The sequence below is a fragment of the Sorex fumeus genome, unplaced genomic scaffold (genome assembly GCF_029834395.1).
Source record: "Sorex fumeus unplaced genomic scaffold, SorFum_2.1 ptg000061l, whole genome shotgun sequence".
Taxonomy (NCBI): Eukaryota; Metazoa; Chordata; class Mammalia; order Eulipotyphla; family Soricidae; genus Sorex; species Sorex fumeus.
In genome coordinates, this window is record NW_026606118.1 from 53,907,602 (window position 1) to 53,929,438 (window position 21,837).

Genomic DNA, 21,837 nt, shown 5'->3' on the forward strand with positions numbered 1-21,837 from the left:
CCGTGATGTATCCGTTATGCCAAACACAGTAACAACAAGTCTCACGATGGAGACGTTACTGGGCCCGCTCGAGCAAATCGATGAACAACGGGAGGACCGTGACTGTGACCGTGACTATTATCAAATTGTTCCTCCAAATATTGGAGTCTCTACTGCACTGGAAAACTGGGAGTAGCCTTTGTTTACATTTCTTGCATGGTTTCTAATTGCATGGAGAGGGAAGACAGTGGGTTAGGTAGATACTGATTGGGCACATCATGATGACAAAATGCTGGCAGTTGACATCAGTCACCTGCTGGTCTATTTGTGGAGAGTCAGGTATTAGCAAAGAAGCAACAGCAACCTGCAGAGTGCCCAGAGTAAATGCCTGCCAAGAGGACCAAGGTGATTTAAAGTTAAGCCAGCTGATTTAAAGATATATGAGTAAAATCATACCCAGATGATGCTTCCAGAAGGCCTCTAGTCAGTGCCAGGGCACGTGCCCTTCTAGAAAACAGGTTCCGAGATCTTAGGTTTCTTCTCATGCCTCCTTCGCCTTGGTTTTGTTGACCCTGAGGGGACGTTGACTTTTCTTACTCTTCTTCTTCTTGTTTTCACTTGCGGAAGGAAGAGACAGCTCCAGCTCTCTTTTCTTGGCATCCCAGTCTTCGTCCCGCTCATCCAGCAGCAGCCCCTTCTGGCTGGCAGTGAGGCGGTAGACCAGGCACTCCTGCTCTGCCCTGGGAGAGGGGAGGGGGGCACAGAGGGAGGAAGGCATACAGAGGAGTTCTCAACACCCAGACTGGGAAGCAGCCCTGGTGTCAAAATCAGTCTCTTTTTTGTTAAGCCCATGCACACAGCATAGCTGCTTTGGTGATCTAGAGATGTAAGTGGGGTCGGGCATTTCTCGGTGTTGGCCTAGAGGGTCCCAAACTTGACAGAAATTACTCTGCACTGGAGGAAAGTGGTATGCCTGAGGTGCACCATGACAGAATTAAAGGCAGGCTCTTTACTTGAAGAAGGTCTGCTAATCCTTTTACACTTACCACTTTATTTTTTTAATTATTGCGGTAACATGGCTACTATTGTGTTAACCTTTATGGTTTTGTTGTATAAAGTTCCTGCACCTCCAGGACCATCAATGTGTGTAACACACCCCCCTGCCACTGTTTTTGTTACATCCAGTCTGTCGCTTCTGCCTCCCCACCCTCTAACACCCCTCTTCCAAATTCTCAAATTCTCTCTACCATGTGTTATTGAGAAGGTGTTTTCTTTCATTTACAGTTCATTGTAATTTTTCCTAATTATAAATGTCCTATATGTTCTGTATATAAAATTAAAAAACCCAGAAGTATATGTGGAACAAAATTAAAATTTCCTATAATTATATGCATATCATAGGTACATGTTTATATAAAGAATAATTATAGTAGATATATGGGAGGATGAATAAATTAATCATTATATACATATGGACATTAAGAAGCAAACATATGTGCAGTTCAGTACCTAAAGTCAAAATGGACTTGCGGAATCTGCTTGAAGACATCAGGGAAAACCACTCAGAGATAAATTGGGGTGGAGGGAACATGCTCTCACATGCAGTGCTCAGGGCTATTCCCTGTACAGTGCTAGCTATTTAAGCCATTTCGCAGGCCCTAAAATGTAAGCCAATATGAGACAAATGGAAGTTAAATGGCACAGGAAAGGAAAACAGTATTTTAAGCGTGAAGCAACATTAAAAATAAAATTTAAAAAAGTTTTTTGAAACAGAGTTCCGGATGGAAGTGTATTTCAACATGTCCTTTGCATATATGAGGCCCTAAGCTTAATTCCAGTACCAAAATAATAATAATAATAATAATAATAATAATAAAGCATAAAGAAAACTTGCTTGTCCCTTTGCCTCCCAGTGTCCCAAAGAACTTTTAGTGAACTTTCAGCATCTAGACCATGTTTTGCATCCCTTCTCTGACCTGCTCTTTTGAGGTCTTGTATAATTTTAGGCTATTTATATAAACAAGTTATAACCTTTCCCAAATGAAATTTCTTCAGTTCATTACTGTATTTCATTGTATCTGTTTTATTTTTATTTACTTATTTATTTTTACTCTTTTCAAATATCTTTTTTTATTAATTTTTTTTGCTCGAGCAGGCCCAGTAACGTCTCCATTGGAGACTTTGTTGTTACTGTGTCTGGCATACTAAATACGCCACAGGCAGCTTCCCAGGCTCTGCCGTGCGGGCGAGATACTCTCGGTAGCTTGCGGGGCTCTCCGAGAGGGGCGGAGGAATCGAACTCTGGTCGGCCATGTTGGCTGCGTGCAAGGCAAACGCCCTACCGCTGTGCTATCGCTCCAGCCCCTTTATGAATCTGTTTTATTTTTAAATACCTTTTTAGTACTTAATTCAATATCACACACAAGGTAGAGCTTAAAAATATTTATCGAATGAAGGAATTACTATCTATTTAGAGAGGCTGAACATTGAAATATTCCAATGAATCCTTAAGATGTTTGGAAAATGTTTAAATACTGTCTGTATCTCCTTCAAAATCTCATATATCTTTTCTCTTTCACCACACCCCTGCAGTCCAGTTGCTTCTTATGTGAATTCCTTGTTTCTATTCCAAGTGTCTCTATTCCTCCCTGCACAGCCTCATGATAAACTCTTTCAATTACATTAGGAACATTGCAAGAGCACTGACTTCATGGTGCTGATCTCTGTTTTACTCATCTGCTTGCCTAGCTACTCTGGTCATCACAACCGACCGCACCTTCCATCTTCCACAAGCCACACAATTTTATTGTCTTCTCTCTTGGGTGAATGTTCTCCTTACCCAGGTCACTCATCTTCTACTGTCATCTTTCTTCTTCATATACACATATAATCTTTGCATGTTTGCAACTGGTGTCTTCCTTACAAATAAAATGTTCAGCCCTCTGGGCCGATTCTTAACTATCTTTCAAGATCTAGATCAATTGCCCCTTACCAAAGATTCCTTTCCTCTAAATCCTATGACTGTCAGAAGGGAAGTTTCTTATGGGAGATGATGATAAGTAGAAAAGATTTGTAAATTATTTAGTTGACCTTGGTGGATTTTGTCCTCTCAGCATGGCCACCCACCCTTCTTCCACATGACTTATAATACATTAATATATTATGCTCATCCACCCACTTGTCACCAGAGAGGGAATGAGATTACTCAGAGAGTAGGGAAAAGCCAAAGATAGGACTCTGATGATTTCAACACCCAAAAAGCATGCAAAAACAAGATAAAATCATGAGAAAAACTGTCAGGTGGGTAAGAGAAGAACTAGAAGAAAGTAACATCTGATAAAGCAAAAGGAAGTTGTTATGTAACTAACCAACTTAAGTGGATGTAAGAAATGAATAGAAGTCATTGATTTCACAAAACATATATTACTATTGACTTGGGTGAGAGCTGATTTAGTATACTGATGTATGAAAGCTTTCTGAAGAGCAATCAAGAAGTAAAGATAATTGCACAGATGAACTTTCAGGTAGTTTAGAAGTGTGTGGAAGAAAACATACACAGCAGGTATTTTTTTCCTTCGTGTGATTTATTTGAACCTATCATAGATCTAAGAGAAGTGAATGGAAGGAATAGATAAAATAAAGATACAGAAGAGAGTAAAAGATTGAAAAAGTATGAGAATGACAGTCTTATAAGAGAAAAAAGTATAAAAGCAAGTTTTGATATAGAAAGATGATATATTCCACAGGATAGACTGGGAGGCAAGAAGTTGCATTATATAGAGTAGGTAAAAGGAAGTCTTAAAATGTGAACCTGGGAGTTCATTCAAAGGGTTAGATCATACAATTTGTGAAAGTCTCTGGTTTGATCATGGCATCCCATATTTCTCTTGAATACCACTAGAAGCAATCCCTGAACTTCAAATTGAGAGTAGTTCCTCAGTTTGAAGTAACAGTGCACGACCCAAGAGCAAACCAAAGAAAGTATATCCCATGTCATCATAATCTTCCATGAAGAGAAAGCCTGCAGTCTGAGGGCCAGGCTGTAGTCATGTGGAGATTGTCATGGAAATTGTCATGGAATGGCAGTAAAGGAAAATATAGCTAAGTTTTTCTGAGGACAGCTGAAGAGAGAAATCCTAAAACTTCTGGTGTCAAAGGCTGAAAAAAAAGATTCTGGTGTTATCCATCTACATATTATAACTATCACTATCACCCTATTGTTCTTCAATTTGCTCGAGCGGGCCCAGTAATGTCTCCATTCATCCCTGTCACATGCAAGTGTAGCCCGATGACATATTGGGGGCTTTTTCAGGGTCAGGGGAATGAGGACCATTCATTGTTACTGTTTTTGACATAGCGCGTACGCCACGGGTAGCTTGTCAGGCTCTGCCGTGTGGGCTGGATAGTCTCAGTTACTTGCTGGGCTCTCCTAGACAGATGGAGGCTTTTGGGGCAACCTCTAATCACCTTTATAGATGTTCCTAGTCAGGCATATAGCGCGGATATGATACTCTCAGTAGCCTGCCGGGTTCTCTGAGAGTGAGAACTAGAGAATAAGAGGTCTTCCAGGAGCTTGGTTTTATAGTCTCTGGATGGCCGTTAATGGGGTTACACAGCAGTTGGTCGGTGTAACTGTCTAGCTACTGGAAGGTGGTGGAGCTGGGTAGAAGAGGCCCAGTCCCGAACCAAGCAGGCTTGGAGATCTCAGCCCCGGGTCCCGCACACCTGGATTCCTCTGCCGGCTCCTCATCCAAGTGTGTGGAGAGTGGTCTCAGCATGACTTTGGCTGAGTCCCGGAGGTCTTCAGCATATTATAACAAATTATATCAAATAAAGTATAAGAACAGTGAAGACAAAGACTGGTATAAGGTGATTCTGGGTTATAAACAATAGATGACAGAGCTGCAAAGTTAAGCACAATGAGGCAGAAATGGGAAAAGCAGGTATGTGGGCATCCCTGTGTTGGACAGAGGGAAAACAGCAAAGTCTTCAAGTATGTGATATATCAGGAGGAGGCAAGATAAGATGAGACAGTGACACCCAGCTCTGCTTGGCCATGGGGAAAAATGATGAAAGGAATATGGGCTCTTGGAGTTATGCAACAGACTTTAAAATGAGAGAACTTTGCTGATACTCAGCTCTTTACTGGGTGGAGATCATTGGATATAGGGAATAATGGCAGGATTGAGAAGAAAGGACTATTTTTGTCAGAATTCAAGTTAGTCTCTTTACACCACAAGTTATTTCCATCATATTCTGAATAGTTTTCCAAGTAGGCTATCGGTTTTTGTTTGTTTGTCTTTTGCTTTGGGGGGGGGGGTCACACCCGGCAGTGCTCAGGGATTACTCCTGGCTCTGCACTCAGAAACTACTCCTGGCGCTGCTCGGGAAACTATATGGGATTCCAGGGATAGAACTTGAGGTGGCCACATGCAAGGCAAATGCCCTCCCTGCTGTACTAACACTCTGGTCCCCAGGACATCAGTTTTAAGAAAATTCCTCCTGGATTACTTCTACAGATAACTGATCTTGGAATAGGCAAAAAAATTTACTAATTATTTTTTCTTCTTCCCTCCTTCCCTCCCTCCCTCCTTCCCTCCGCACTCCCTCCCTCCCTCCCTCCCTCCCTTCCTTCCTTCCTTCCTTCCTTCCTTCCTTCCTTCCTTCCTTCCCTCCTTCCCTCCCTCCTTTCTGCCCTCCCTCCTTCCTTTCCTTTCTTCTTTCCTTTCTTCTTTTCTTTCTTTCTTTTTTTCTTTCTTTCTTTCTTTCTTTCTTCTTTTTTGTTTTTGAGCCACACCTAGCTCTGCACTCGGGGATCACTTCTGACAGCTACAGGGAACCATATGGGCGCCAGGGATCAAACCCAGGTCAGCTGCATGCATGGCAGTGCCCTACCTACTGTATTATTGCCCTGACCTCTTCTAGTTTAATTTTCTGATGATAACTTTGTTTATATAAAAGGCACTTCAACCCTATTCTTCCTCCCCACCATGTACTGCCCAACAGATGGAATTGCTATTGATTTCAGTTTGGTCCTAAGCAAAGTGACTCTTACTCTCTTGTTTTGCTATCTTTTGTATAAATTATTTATTTTGTATAAATTAATTATTCAGCCCAGCAAGATTATAAATTCCTAAATTTTTTCCATCTCTCTCAGAATGATAATGTCTTGTACTTAATTGATATTTAATTATATCTGAATCTCAGCTTGGCTGAGAGGGAAAAAAATTAACAAATGCTAGAGAAGTTTTTATCTTTGATATGCATATGTAAGAGGAAGATTCATAGATGAGCAAAAGATTTAGAAGATTAAAAAGGTCCTATGGATACTATTGTAATTTACATACCGCATTTTAAAACTGAGGATACTGAGGGTCAGTAAGAAACTTAACAAGCAAAGACCACCCAGCTAAGTTGCATGCCTTTCAGATATGAGAAGGGAATTTGTGAATCTTACACTATGCATCACTATCAAATTTGGCATTTCATCTCTCTTATCTGAGAAAAATTACATACGATATAAATCAATAGGTGTAGGGCTTGATAGACAGTACAGAAATCAAGTCATATACTTCTGTAGGCCCTATCCCACCAGTTCAATCTTCAGTACCATATGGCTCCCTGAGCATCTCAGGATGTGGCGAGGGAATCCCAGTACTGTAAGACCCAAATGGAACCTAGTTCTAAGGCCCTTCAATTGAACAACTGGTCTGGTTGACTGAGAATCACTCTCAGGAGATCCTGGGCCACCTAGGAACCACTTGGAAGCTATCTCCCCAAATAAAATAAAATAATATTTATGATCATACATTTTAAATTACAATTACACATTATTACAATGGCTATGATGTTTGTGAAATCTAAAAATATATTTTACATCATCTCAAACAAGAGCGTTTCTTCATCAAACTGATCATTTTATTAAAACTTCATCAAATACAACCTTAATATCAGTTGGCTGCATTTCCATATTTTATTTTTTCCATCTGAGACCATTTAGTTAGCAAAGATCTTGATCACAGGATCCTGTCTCTATGCTCTTTAGATATCTGATGTAAAAGAAAACTTACTTCTCCAGGAAGGACACGCAGTTTTTCTGTCCATAGATCTGTGCAATCCTCTTTGGGGTGTCTCCAAAAAAGTCAGGGGCATCAATAGCAGCATGCAATGCATGGAGGATTTTGAGCACATTCAGATGACCTGATTCTGCTGCAAAATGAGCTGGGGTCCAGCCCACATCAGTTACTAGGCAGGGCCTGGCTCCATATTCAATCAGCATTTGCAACACCTCTAAATGCCCTTTGAAGGATGAAAAAGAAATAGGAAGAAATTAAAACAAAAATAATCTTTGCTATCGAGAAATGGCAAATTGTTGAAGACTAGCCTATTGAGCAAATATTACTTTCATTTTAAGGCAAATGGGAATTAAATTAAAAGAGATCAATATAGTCATAAAAGGGCACAATGTAACACATTCCAAAATAGTTACAAAACCAGAATATAGGAAAACGCGCATGGTTCTCACATTGACAGGTACCTGTTTTCAGATACAAGCTCTGGAAGCAAGATGCAGTTGATTCTTTAATTGAACACTAATCACCCAAACACAGAGCAATGAAGATAGAAAAAGACTCTTCTTGTCCTCGTGGAATGCAGAGGATGCCCTACTGTCACCAGCTTGCAATTTTTTTAAATAATTTTTTAAAAAATTTTATTAGTGAGACACCATGAGGTACAGTTGTAGACTTACAAATTTTTGCTCTTGGGTTTCCATTATACAGTGATCAAATACTCATCCCTCCGCCAGTGCCCATTTCCCATCACCATGGATCCCAGTATCCCTCCCACCCCCCATTTCCTCCATCCATCCCACCCTGCCTCTGTGGCAGGGCATTCCCATATGTTCTCTCTCTCCTCTTGTGTGTTGTGGTTTGCAAAAGAGGCATTGAGTGGCAATCATGTTTGGTCTATAGTCTACTTTCAGCATACTTCTCCCATCCTGGGAGGATCCTCCCAACATCCTTTATTTGGTGCTCCCTTCTCTATTTTCCCCTAGCATGTGTGGTTGGCCTCCAAGCCATGGACAAACCTCTTGGTACTAATCCCGGCCACTCTTGGGTGTTAGTCTCCTATTTTGTTACTTTATGTTCCCCAGATGAATGCAATCTTTCTATGTCTATCCCTCTCTTTCTGATTCATTTCGCTTCCAGCTTGCAATTTTGACATCAGAATAAAAGCAGTCAGTCAAAAATTATAGGAAATGTGCTGAGGAGAAAAGGGAAAATGCACTTCCATAATAGTTCTAACAATGCCTGTCTGTCATACGCTGACATCAGGCCTGACTCCCAGAAGTTAAAAAAAAAAAAAAAGGAATATAAGTTAAAGTCAAATGCAAGGTTTTCTGTTCAAGAGTAAAGGTCAGTTTGTTCCTTCTTTATAAGCATTTAATTATCATTTCTGGTGGGAGTGGTTTGCAGGGGGGTTTGATCCACATCTGGTGGTGCTCAGGAGTTACTTCTGTCTCTACACTCAGTAATCATTGCTGGCAGGCTCAGGGGACCATATGGAATTCCAGGGACTGAGCCTGGGTTGGCCGCATGCAAAACAAATGCCTCCTCACTGTACTATTGCTCTAGCCCCCAGAATCTTATTTTCTTAATAAATGCTTTTTACAAATGTAGTTAATTCTTCCATAAACCCATATACGTACAATTCATTCTCAACATTGACTATTTTTTGAATGGTGAACTGAACAAATTCTATTTAGGCATTGCCCATTCACCTTTCATTGCAGCCCAGTGAAGTGGAGTCCTGTCATTCCAGTCTATGTCCTTATAGTTTGGGTCACAGAGGCCTTTCTTCAAAATCTTCTTCACTGAATTGCTGTCTCCTGCAGCCACAGCTTGGTGGAGCTTTGTCATATCTGACAGTTTGGTCAATTCCATGAAAGAACACAACTGTGGGGAAAACATAGCATCTGGGAAATGATGTGAGGCCAACGTGACTTGAAGTCATACTACTAGTTACTCCTGTATACTCATAGTGTAAGATAAAAAGCTAGTTCAGGGGGTATGGTGCCGCCAGCAGTTCAGTCTATACCTGTGAGGAGAGTGCATCCACAGTCTGATGGCGTCTTCAGACTTCCAGATACCCCAAAATTGTTGCTGTGAATTTGGCCAGACCCCAAAAACTTGGGGCAAAGTTTACCAAGAAAGTAAATGGCCAAACCACCTCTGGCTCAGCTATATAATTAGAGGCAAGGCCTCTCTGGTTTCTGATCGAACTGCTTAATGACCATGATCCCAGTGACTCAGAGAAAAATCTCAGAACCCAGCAGCTTCTGGCAGAGATGCATCCGGTCCTCGTAATGGGTTACCAGTGCCAGGCCACCCCAGGGAGGAAAGGGTGTTGTCCCTCCACCTGATCCCCCTTGGTGGCTTGGTGGCCGCCATCCTCCAGAGGCCACTGGATGGTCAGGTTTGGGCCCGAGTCACGAGTCACATGGGGCCTCATGGAATAGGGGTGGAGCCACCTTTTCCTCCCCACCCAAACGAGACCCCGAGTCGCCTCCTATGAACAGCCTTTCTGGCTCCTAATAAAGCTGCTTAATGAACATTATCCCAGAGACTCAGAAACAAATCTCGAAACCTAGAGGCTTTTGGCAGAAATGCGTCTGAACCCCGCAGTAGGTTACTGTCACTGGGCTACTCCAGAGGAGAAAGGGTGATGTTTCTCCATCTGCTTCCCCCTGGTGGCTCAGTGGCTACCATCCTCCAGAGGCCACTGGATGGTCAGATTTGGGCCCACACTGACAAGACAAAGCGGGGCCTCACAGGATGGGATTGGAGCTGATCCTTTCCTCCCCACCCTAAAGACCACGAGTTGCTGCCCATGAATGGCCTCTCTGGCTCCTGATCAAGCTGCTTAATGGCCTTGATCCCAAAGACTCAGAAACAAATCTTGGAACCCAGTGACTTTTGTCAGAAACACGTCCGGTCCCTGCAGTAGATTACCAGTGCTGGGCCACCCCAGGTGGAAATAGGTTTCATGCCTTGGCCTGTTCCTCCTGGCGGCTCAGTGGCCGCCATCCTCCAGAGGCTACTGGATAGTCAGGTTTGGGCCTCCAGTGCCAAGACACATGGGGCCTCACAGGATGGCGGTGGAGCCGGCCCTTTCCTCTCTGCCCCAATGAGACCCACCCATGAACTGCCTTTCTGGCTCCCGATCAAGTTGCTTAACGGACATGATCCTGGAGACTCAGAAACAAATCTCAAAACCCGGAGGCTTTTGGCAGAAATGCATCTGTTCCTACAGTAGGTTACTGTCACCGGGCCACCCCAGGGAGGAAAGGATGCTGTCCCCCTGCCTGCTTGCCCTTGGCAGCTCAGTGTCTGCCATCCTCCAGAGGCCATTGGACTGTCAGATTTGGGCCCTCAGTGGTGAGACACGTGGGAAATCACAGGATGGGGAGTGGAGCCGGCCCTTTCCTCCCCCACCCCAACAAGACCCTGAGTTGCCGCCCATGAACGGCCTCTCTGGCTTCTGATCAACTGCTTAACAGCCATGACCCAAGAGACTCAGGAACAAATCTCGGAGCCCAGCAGGTTTTGGCAGAGATCCCTACAGATTTAATTGTTAAAATTTCAGAATTCCAAAATTGTGCGGCCACTACTGTGGCCACATGACATTGTATATTATTCATAACCAGCAATAGAAAACAAATTGTCTAGTGTTGCCTTTTCAGCAGATCTCAGTGTTAGGGTAAAATCCCAAATAATAATGGTGGGTCTGGTGTCAAAATATTGAATGATCAAAGTAGAGAGAGTGTAATGTGAAAATCACCTGCCCTACAGGTAGGGAAAGGGTGTGGGATGAGGGTAAACTGGGTTTTTTTGGGGTGGAAAATGGGCATTGGTGAAGATACAGGTGTTTCATTGTATTACCGAGATTTACACCTGAAAGCTTTGCAACTGCTCTCACAGTGATTCAATAAATAAAATTATAAAAAAGGAAAAAAATAAAAAGCTAGTTCATAGGAACTATCTTCTACATCTGTGAAAATTATGTTCTATGTTCTATTAACTTTTATTCTGGATTACATGACAGCTAGAGTAAAATTTAAGTATGATATAATAAAATATTGCTCCAGCTGGAGTGGTAGCGCAGTGGTAGGGCATTTGCCTTGCATGCAGCTGGCCCGGCCTGCCGCAGACCACTCGCTCGAAGACCACCAGGCTGAGGGGAGACCAGGCGAAGGTGCACAGGAAAGCAGGAGATTCAGCGCGTTGGACAGACAGACACCAACACAAGAGAGACTGAGTGCTGCTGCGGTTTATTGCATCCAGAGTTCTTCTTCTTATACAGTTACAGAAACAACGTGGCAAGGCACACATTACATCAGACCATGGGTCATGTTCCCAAAACATCAAGGGGCACGTACACGTTCCGCTTTAAGATTAGGACAGAACATCCGCTTGTCCCAATAAAATATCTCGGTGAAATATTATGTTCCTTACTATTCCTCTATTGTCTACTTTCACTGACATTTAAGTTTTTACTTCCCTAAAAACGCCTACCCATAACCTAAACAAATCAGGACTTTACAGAAACTAATATTAACTCTATTTTACTAGCAAACATAAGTCCAAGACTAAAGGTTAATCAAAACATCTTAATCCAAGCTATGTGATTAATCATCAGGAATAACTAACAGGCAGGCTCCTATTCCCACAGAATGGTAAGGGAGGACTGCATGCCAGAGGCGCTTTCAAAAACAGAAGAGGGGGCTACAGGAGGCATAGACCCGTGGGCCGTGAACCTCCCATTCCCAGGGACCCAGGCCCTTGCCTGAGCCCCCTTGCAGCATGTTGCTACGCGGGCGGCGCCATAGCCGGAGTGGCACCGGCCGAGCCAAGTTCGATTCCTCCGCCCCTCTTGGAGAGCCTGGCAAGGTACTGAGAGTATCTTGTCCGCACAGCAAAGCCTGTCAAGCTACCCGTGACATATTCGATATGCCAAACACAGTAACAAGTCTCACAATGTTACTGGGCCTGCTCGAGCAAATCGATGAACAACGGGAGGACAGTGACAGTTACAGTGATAATAAAATATCTCTTCAGCTGGAGTGATAGCACAGCAGTAGGGCATTTGCCTTGCATGCAGCCAGTCCAGCTGAGCCGGGTTCGATTCCTCTGGCCCTCTCAGAGACCCCGGCAAGCTACCAAGAGTATTCAATATGCCAAACACAGTTACAAGAAGTCTCACAATGGATACGTTACTGGGCCCACTGGAGCAAATTGATGAACAACGGGAGGACAGTGTTTGTGGACAGACAGACAATAATAAAATATGCCAATATTTGAAAAATATCTCCATACAACATTTTATTTTCTATACAAGTATATGATGTTATAAAGTCATGCATAGAGAGAATCATTGAAGAGAGGTCAAAGGATTTTAATGCAAATGAGTTTTAAAAAATTGAAAATGTTTCCAACAGGTCAAAGGTAGGTAATGTTAGACAAAGACAAGGGTCCTTGTCCCAAGGACTATAGATCAGGACCATTTATATTCAGTTTACCCTCCCCCCTCCCCCAATAGCCTAGATCTGACTTAGTTAACGTCTATAGGTAAAAAAGAGAGTGCCTCAAGGATCCAACTAAGGGAATTTTGTTGTTCATTATGGCACCTTGCGATCTGCTTTCTACCTTTCTTCCCTGTTGTTCCCTAGAAAATCCCCTCTGTGTGAAATGCAGGCAAGATGACTTGCTTTGAAGACATGAATCCACCATCTTCCAAGCAGCTAAGTGGTTTCCAGTAAAGCTTTTTTTTGGTTTGCATTTGAGGGAGAGAAGGTGATCAAACCAGCATTGCTTAGGGCTCACTGCTGACTCTGTGCTCAAGACTCACTTCTGGCAGAGCTTGGGGGACCATATGGGGTGCCAGGGATCAAACTCAGGTCAGCCTTAGACAAATAAAGGTCCCTACCTGCTGTACTATCACTAAGTCTTCTAAAACTCTTTTTTGAGCCATCCCCAAACTAAAAGGCTGTGGTATATTTATACTCAGTGGGGTTCTATTCTGTCTTTTAAAAAAAGATGAAATACTTTTCTTTCTCTTTTTGGGTCACACCCTGAGATGCACAGGGGTTAATCCAGGCTCTGCACTCAGGAATTACACTTGGCATGACGAACCCCAGAGTGCCAGCTAAGGAAACTTCCCTCTGCTCCTTTCTTGGGCCCTGCCCCACCCCAGCTTTTACATTCACACACAGTTTCTTCGGCTGACACTCTGGGGTCCATCATGCTTCCCCACTGAGGCCCACCACCACCCTTTTCTTTCTTAACTGTTTTATCCTGCAGAGAAAAGTACACCCTGTGAGAGAAAATACAGACATATTGAACAATAGGTGGAATTAAAAGTTCAGAAATAAACCCTTATGTTTTAAACAAATTAACGTTGTTGCTAGACTTTGTGTTCATTAAGTCACATTCAAGCGTGAGTCACATGTGACACCTACTAGCTTCAACACATCAAGCTTAATTGGTTTTCAACAAAGATGTCAGGAAAATTCAATCCAGAATAAATAGTCTTTTCAAAAGGTACTGACACAATTTGCAAATAGAATTAAGTTGGTTCTTAAATTCACGATGTACATAAGACATCTTTATTTTTTATTTTAAAATATTTTATTGATTGAAATTTGTGGTTTACAATACTATTAATAGGGATTCATCATGCACTTAATTCCAACACTGCACCCATCAGTAGTTCACCCACTTCTCTCTCAAAAGGATCCCAATACTCTTCCCTTTAAAATGACTCTTTCAACGACTTAACTTTAAATGGATCACATATATCTAAGAATAAAATCAAAAACTAAAACTCTCAGAAGAACACTTGAAGCTAAATTTTCAACACTTTGGGTTAAGCAATATTTTCACAGATGTGATAGCAAATGCACAGCAACAAAAGAAAAAAATAGTTAAATTAAAATAAAATAAAAGGGGGGTATGGTGCCGCCAGCAGGTCAATCTGTACCTGTGAGTCGAGTGCATCAGCAGCCTGATGGCACTGTCAGACATACAGATACCCCAAAATTGCTGCTGTGCCTTGGGCCAGACCACAAAAACTTGGGGCAAAATTTACCAAGAAAGTAAATGGCCAAAAGTTAGGTATGTGGGAAACACACCCACAAAGCACCTCCAGCTCAGCTATATAACTGGAGGCATGGCCTCTCTGGTTCCTAATCAAACTGCTTAACGGCCATGATCCCAGAGACTCAGAAATGATCTCAGAACCTAAAAGCCTTTGGCAGAAATGCGTCCTGTCCCTGCAGTAGGTTACTGGGGCTGGGCAACTCCAGGTGGGAATAGGTTTTGTGCCTTGGCCTGTTCCCCTAGGCAGCCCGGTGATCATCATCTTCCAGAGGTCACTAGACAGTTAGGTTTGGGCCTGCAGTAACGAGACATACGGGGCCTCACCAGATGGGGGTGAAACCAGCCCTTTCCTCCCCATCCCAGTGAGACCTCGAGTCACCGCCTACAAATGGCCTCTCTGACTCCTGGTCAAGCTGATTAATGGCCATTATCCCAGAGACTCAGAAACAAATCTCGAAATCCAGAGGCTTTTGGCAGAAATGCATCTGGACCACATACACGGTCATGGCTCCAGAGGCAAAAGGACTTAATCCAGAGACTGGCACCTTGCGGAAGAAAAGTGAATGTATCATGCCTCCCTGGGAAGGAAAAGGTGTTGCTCCCTTCCGCCTTTCTACCCCCGACAGCAAGGTGGCTGCTGCCTCAGAGCTTATTGAAAAACCAGGTATGAGCCAGTGGCGACAGGGCAACTGCAGTCTCATGGGAAGGGAGACGGTACCGGCTCGTCCTTCACACCCTACCAAGGTCACGAGTTGCACCCCACGAGTGTCTCTCCGGCACGGCCATGACTCCAGAGGCAAAGGGACTTAATCCAGAACCCAGCAGCTTGCGGCAGAAAAGTGAATGGACCATGCATTAAACTATAGTGCCATGCCTCCCCAGGAGGGAAAGGATGTTGCTCCCTTCCGCTTTTCTCCCCCCCCCCCCCCGTTCGCTTTTCTCCCCCCCACCCCCCTGCACAGCAAGGTGGCTGCTGCCTCAGAGCTTATTGGAAAGCCAGGTTTGAGCTGGTGGTGACGGGGCAACTGCAGTCTCATGGGAAGGGGGGCAGTACCACAGTACTGACTTGTTCTTCACACCCTACCAAGGTCCTGAGTTGCCCCCCACGAGCGGCTTTTCAGCACAGCCATAACACCAGACGCACAGAAACCAATCCCGTAATTATCAGGCTCTTCACAGAAATCCAAAATTGTGCAGCCTCAATAGCGGCCACGCAACATTTTATGATTCTCTTAACCAGCTATAGAAAACAAAGTATTTCACAATGCCTTTTTGGCAATTCTGATTGTTGGGGGTGAAATTCTAAACAATAGTGGTGCATCTTTTGTCGAAATAATGAATGTAATCAATGTAGAGAAGAGTTAAGTGGAAATTATCTGCCTCACAGGGGTGGAAGTGGGGGGTATATTGGGGTTCTTGGTGGGGAAAAATGAGTACTGGTGAAGGGAGAGGTGTTTGATCATTGTATGACCGAGACTTAAACCTGAAAGCTTAGTAACTTCTCCCACAGTGATTCAATAAATAAATATAAGATGAAAAACAAATAAATAAAAAAATAGAAGACTTGTGTTGTGAAACAATGCCACGAGGAAAGTAAAAAAGAGATCTCAGAATAAGAGAAAAATATTTGCAAAGTCTTTATCTGATAAAGGACATACTCAGAATATATTTTCTAAAAAAACTCTTACAACTCAATTAAAAAAGAACTCAATCTAAAGGTGAACTAGTATAAACATAAGTTTCTCTAAAAGAAATCTATATGTGTGAGTAATAAGCACAGACCATAATTATCATTAGTCATTAGGGAAATGCAAATCAAAACCACAATCATACATCACTTCACATAAGAATAACAAGTCAGACAAACAAATGGTAACAAATACTGCTGCAGATATGGAGAAATGGAAGCCCTCATAAACTGACAGGAAAATAAAATGGTAGGGTTCATTATGGATGACACCTAATTAAGAGGAAGAATATTCATACATGGGATATACTTAGTGAAAAAACAATGAAGCAAAAAATAATAACACATGCTACGCCAAAGGTGAATCTTAAAAACAAGTTAAGTGATGGAAGACAGTCACAAAATCACAAACAAACAACAACAAAAACCCCCAACCCATATTGAGGTCAAGAAGATGGCACAAGAAGTAAGGGGTTTGTCTTGCATGTGATCTTATAGTTAAATCCTTAGCACCACATATGGTACTGGAGCAATTCCAGAAGTCACTCCTGAGAACAGAGCCTGGAATCATCCATAAACATTGTCAGGTGTGACCTCCCCCCAAACACAAATAAACAGCAAGGAAAAAATAAATACAGTATTACTCATTTATGTGAAATACCAGAATAATGCAATGTATGGTCAGGATCACTGCCTAGGATTCTGATAAAGTGAGGAATAGCTATGTACTATGAGATGAGATATTCTAAAGTTAGATTGTGGAATTTAATGGCTACACAACTCTTACTATTACAAATCTTTGAGTCAAAATCTCTGAAAAGATGTCAAGGCAACAGAAGTAGAGAGAGATTATGGGCAATCATGTCTGCCGTGGAGGCAGGGGGAGGGTGGGGGGGTGGTCTACCGGGGATATTGGTGGTGAAGAATGCACACTGGTGGAGAGATGGGTGTTCGATCATTGTGTGATTGTGACCCAAACATAAAAGCTTGTAACTATCACATGGTGATTCAATAAAATTTAAAAAAAAAAAAGATGCCAAGGCAAGTCAATGAAACTCACAAGTAACTGGACTTTGGGCTGAAAACTCTGAGTTTTCCTTGGGATGGGAAGAGCCAAGAATAGTTCCTGTTATACAAATCCTGGAGCCCAGAGCATGTGACTGCATACATAATCGTGTGACACCTCCAAATTCCATCGTACTGACAGTCCAGTAGGAACACAGAAATTTAGATGGAAAGATAGAAAAGAAGCACACTAAGCTCAATGAGCAAAAACAATAACACAGAAGACTCAACAACAGCTCAGTAAATTCTCAGACACTGACTTTAATAATCCCATTGTGGGATATAACAATTTCCACAAAGTTTCTTTCAGTGAACTTTTTTTTTGATAGCTTCGCTTGCCATTTTGCTTTAACAAGCAATATAAAAGAAATTATTTTATGCCTGACAAGGGACAGGCTTGATGGTTGGGTGGGAAACTGGGGACAGTGGTGGAAAGAAGGTCACACTGGTGGTGGAATTGCTGTTGGAATATTAAATGTCTAAAAATTGTATGATGATTAATACTGTGTTTAAACAAAGTTTTAAAAAGCTCTGGATCACATACCTTATTTGGTATTTTATGAATTAATTTTAGGGCATACCAATTATATCTCCACAAATTTGGTTTAAAAATAAATAAAACTATTACAGACTTTCTTAAGCATTATTTATAGAGGGCCAGAGTAATAGTACAGCTAATAGGGCATTTGCCTTTCACACAGCCAATCCAAGTTTATTCCCCGGCACCCTATATAATCCCCTGAGCCCCTCCAGGAATGATCTCCAAACACAGAGACAGGAGTAAGCCCTGCGTACCACTTGTGGCCCGAAATAAAAAAATGAAAATTATTTGTAGGAAATGCATACAGTTTTTACCAGCCCACCACTGGAAAAATATTATCAAGTTTCCTTCACATACCTTTATAAATCATATTAATTCCACTTGGCTTTTTATCTTTCTTGTGACTGTGTCCCTGTAAAACAATAACCAGCAATATATGTTCTAACAAATATGAGTGAACTAAAACAACACTTACTGTCTTGTTTGAAATCTGAGGGGTTGGATGTGTGCTGGAAGACTCAGCAGCCAGAGTCTTGTTGTAAGTTCACACCATGGAAACTGTCCCCTCCTTCCTAATTAAGCTGGCCAGTCCCTCTTAGTTTCACTAGGTGGTGATTTGTGGTAGAAGGAGAGCTCTCTATTCTTCTGCCTCACCTGAAGTTGTTCTGCAATTCCAGTGTGGTTGTTTAGTTCCGTTGTGATTGTTAGCAGGTTCTCTTCAAAATAACATTATATTAGAAAATATAAAAAATGAAAAAGTAATTGCCAGTCTGTACCCCACTCTGAAGGATATAAGCTCTGTGGAGCAGTGATGACAAAATGGGCCTCTCACATTTAGAATCAACTGGGAAATGTTCTTAATTTTGATAAGCCTATTTTTTCTCACCAATAAAATGAGTCTCTTTAATCTCTTTCTCAAACAGCTATGAAAAATTATCAGTTCAAATGAATTATAAAGCCCCTGGCACAGGTAACTATAAGAAAGAAAGAGAGGGATTGGAGGTAGTACAGCAGGTAGGGTGCTTGCCTTATAAGTAGACTTGGGTTTGATCCCCAGCTCCTCATATGCCCTATCCGCAGTTTATCCAGGAGTGATCCCTGGATGCAGAGCCATAGAAGCAAGTCATGAGAACCACTAGGTGTGGTCTAAAAAGAAGGAAGGAAGGAAGAAAGGGAGGAAGGAAGGAAGGAAGGAAGGAAGGAAGGAAGGAAGGAAGGATAAAAAAGAGGATTCACCCAGTCAATGGGAATAGGACAAGTATGAGATGAGTTTAATACATACAAGGGCTAGATAGTTAAAAAATTTAGAATCTTGTAGAGCATAACAAAGACTTCAGATTTTATTCAACTACCAAAAATCATATAGAATTTTTAACAAAAAAATATGACAAGATGTATATGTAGATAGATAGATAGGTAGATAGATAGATAGATAGATAGATAGATAGATAGATAGATAGATAGATAGATAGGTAACTTTGGCTTTTTCTTGGAAAACTGACTGAAGAAAGACAAAATTTAAAACTATAAGCCTCTCAAGAGTATGTTGTTAAAAACCAGCTAATAAAGGAAGTGTCTTGGAGTATTCACTAGTGGAAATGAAGAGAAGCACATTAAACCAAATATCATTTAAGAAGGAATAGCCCAAGGACTTCTCAACACATTAGAAATGAGTAATAAGATAAATGGAATAATCAAGGATGATACTTGGGTGTCTGGTTAAACTGACTTGGTGGAAAGTGGTGACATTTGGTATGGTGATGAGTAAGTGAAGATTAGGCTTGGATTACAGAAGTGTAGATTAACTCAATGTGTTCTCCTGAGTGTGTTTAGTTTTGATATAGCTGTAAAACATCCAAATACAAGTAGGAGATCACTGGACTAAAAACATCTTTTAGGAATTGTCATACTATAGATGTCATTTAAAGGCATAAGATTATATAAAATAAGCTAAGGATGGCAAGCACATCAAGAATCTTCAAGGCCCAAGACCCTCCATGTGATTCTAATGTCTAGTAGCAAAGGAAGAGTTATTAAAGGCGATTAAGGAGTATTATCAAGGAGGAAGGGGAAAAATTATAGAGCATTATTTTAAATTATTAGCATTAAATTATTAGCATATTAATATTAATAAAAGACAAAGCATAAAAATATAGTTAGAGTTGTGTTCAGCTGGTCCAAAAGGACAAAGTTAAATAAAGGCCTATTTTAGAGACCAGGAAGAGTGCATTTGAGTTTTGCCCATTCCCAAGAGCTCAATAGCCCAACACAACATCTAAGCTTTTTAACAGATCTACCTCAGGTTTATTTCATTCAACACATATTTGATATGCAACTTATATCATCACGATCACGACCACCCTGTTGTTCGTTGATTGCCTCGAGCAGGTGCCAGTAACGTCTTCTTCGTCCTAGCCCTGAGATTTTTTTTAAAAGTGCCATATTCAAGGCTTTTTCAGGGTTAGGAGAATGAGACCCATCATTGTTACTGGTATTTGGCATATTGGGTATACCACGGGGAGTTTGCCAGACTCTGCCGTGTGGGTAGGTTAGATTTGGTAGCCTGACAGTTTGACCAAATTAGGATGAGATGATAAGATGTCGCGCGGCCGTGGCCGCGCGCTACCGGGAGCTGAGTGTGATAATCTCTGTATCCTGGCCGTTGTTGGAGTTACACGGCAGTCGGTGGGTGTAACTGTCTAGTTACTGGCAGGTCCAGTCCCAAACCGTGCAGGCTTGGAGATCTCAGCCCCAGGTCCCACACACCTGGGTTCCTCTGCCAGTTCTTTTATGCGTGAGGCTCATCCAAGTGTGTGGAGAGTGGTCCCAGCATGGCCTTGGCTGGGCCCCAGTGGTCTTCAGCTGTTGGGCCCTGGTGGAGAGTCAGGCATAGGGTAGGTGACTCTGCCTTGTTCTCTCCTTATATGCAACTTATATGTGTGGAAAAATTAAGAATGTCAAGACAGAACCAGTCTCTCAATTATCTTTTGACTTAAGAAGGAATCATTGTTAGGAACTGCAGCTGTTATAATTGGTAAACTCTGTGAGTCTGGCTTATTTGCACCCTTTCCATCCTGTTTACTTTCCTAACTATTTTAGGAAAATCAATTAAGACCCATCGTAACTTAGTGATTTGCTGAAGGATACAAAGCTAGTCATTGAACAACTCAGTCAGTTCATTTTTGGTATCTGTGTTTTTATGTATTCTTTTTCATTTCATTCTGAGATGGTAAAATAAAGTCAGAGACAAAACTTTTGAAATTGTAACCTGGGAAATGAACAATCCAATCAAACTAATATTTGCGAAGAAATATTTTCCTCTAAGCAAACTTTTTTGGATAATATTTAGCAGATTATTCATAACAAGCAATACAAAATAAATTATTTCGGTTCTGCTTTGGGGGCAGGGTTTGAGGTTCGTGAGAGAAACATCCAAAATACAGTGGTAGGAAGGTGTAATGATGGTGGATTTGTGTTCAAAGATTAAATGTAATCAAATATTGTGAACAACTTTATAAAAATAAAATTATCTAAAAAAATACAGTACAACATTATTTGGGAATGTGGCTCAGTGGTAGAACATTGTCTTACATGTGTGAAACCCTCCATACAATATCCCAAAATGGAAGAAAAAGGAGAAAAAATGGTGCAATGAAAATTTATCTTTCTAAAATGAACTCACTCACTCACTCACAATAGTCTTTGGCAAACACCTAAGACTCTTTTTCCTTTATTTTGTGTGAATAAATGTTTCATTACATAAATTTAAAAAAGTATTTGTGAAATAGGAAATATAGTGAAATAGGCAGAAAGACAACTGTGGAATGTGTACTTAGGGAGGTATATAGCAATTTTGCAAGGCATAGGAGCATGGAGAAGAACAAGCTATGTTAATAGGATGCCCAGTAACCAGGCTTCTAGTCAGGTACCATTTCGAATTTATGGTGGTTAAAAAATAAAAAAATCACCAGAGTTTGATGATACCCTTCAAGGTCTCTCCCTCTGTTGCAACCAGGGGAGCAAGCACAGATGATTCCCAGAAGTCCTCTGAGGAGCTGTATCTCTTGATACAATCATTTATTTAATACATCAACATATGAAAATAGCACCAGGACCATGAAAGTTTATGATATCATGACAACCTATGACAGTGACTAAATATCAGGGCCTCAGACCTCAGATATTGGGGAAGAAAGAAGGAGGAAAGATGAAAAACAGGAAGTCTGAAATCATAAAAAGGGTGAAATAAATATATCATTTGCCTCCACCTTCGGGTCCCCCAATTCCTTGTGCTTGCAGGTGTGTCTTTGCTACTTTTTTTTTAAATTTCTTATTTTATAAGGCAATTCACAATATTTGATTACATTTAATATTCACACACCAATCCCACCACCATTACACCTTCC

At 41.6% G+C, this 21,837-nt stretch overlaps 1 protein-coding gene across 1 annotated transcript; it reads right to left on the reverse strand.

Annotated features, from left to right (window-relative positions):
• Window positions 1-520: 520 nt before the first annotated feature.
• ANKRD66 (ankyrin repeat domain 66) lies at window positions 521-8,924 on the reverse strand. Its single transcript, XM_056125893.1, has 3 exons — window positions 8,762-8,924; window positions 7,050-7,278; window positions 521-719 (listed from the first exon to the last, which is right to left on the reverse strand). Exons 1-3 carry the CDS (start codon window positions 8,922-8,924, stop codon window positions 521-523), a joined length of 591 nt encoding a protein of 196 aa, XP_055981868.1.
• Window positions 8,925-21,837: the final 12,913 nt, after the last annotated feature.

Excerpts from the sequence above, each read along its gene's own strand:
- ANKRD66 (XM_056125893.1), bottom strand. The coding sequence starts at position 8,924 with ATGGAATTGACCAAACTGTCAGATATGACAAAGCTCCACCAAGCTGTG. Across the intron at positions 7,279-8,761 it reads TCACTGGGCTGCAATGAAAG|GGCATTTAGAGGTGTTGCAA; the intron begins GTGAATGGGCAA and ends CATCCTTCAAAG. Across the intron at positions 720-7,049 it reads TGCGTGTCCTTCCTGGAGAA|GGCAGAGCAGGAGTGCCTGG; the intron begins GTAAGTTTTCTT and ends CCCCTCTCCCAG.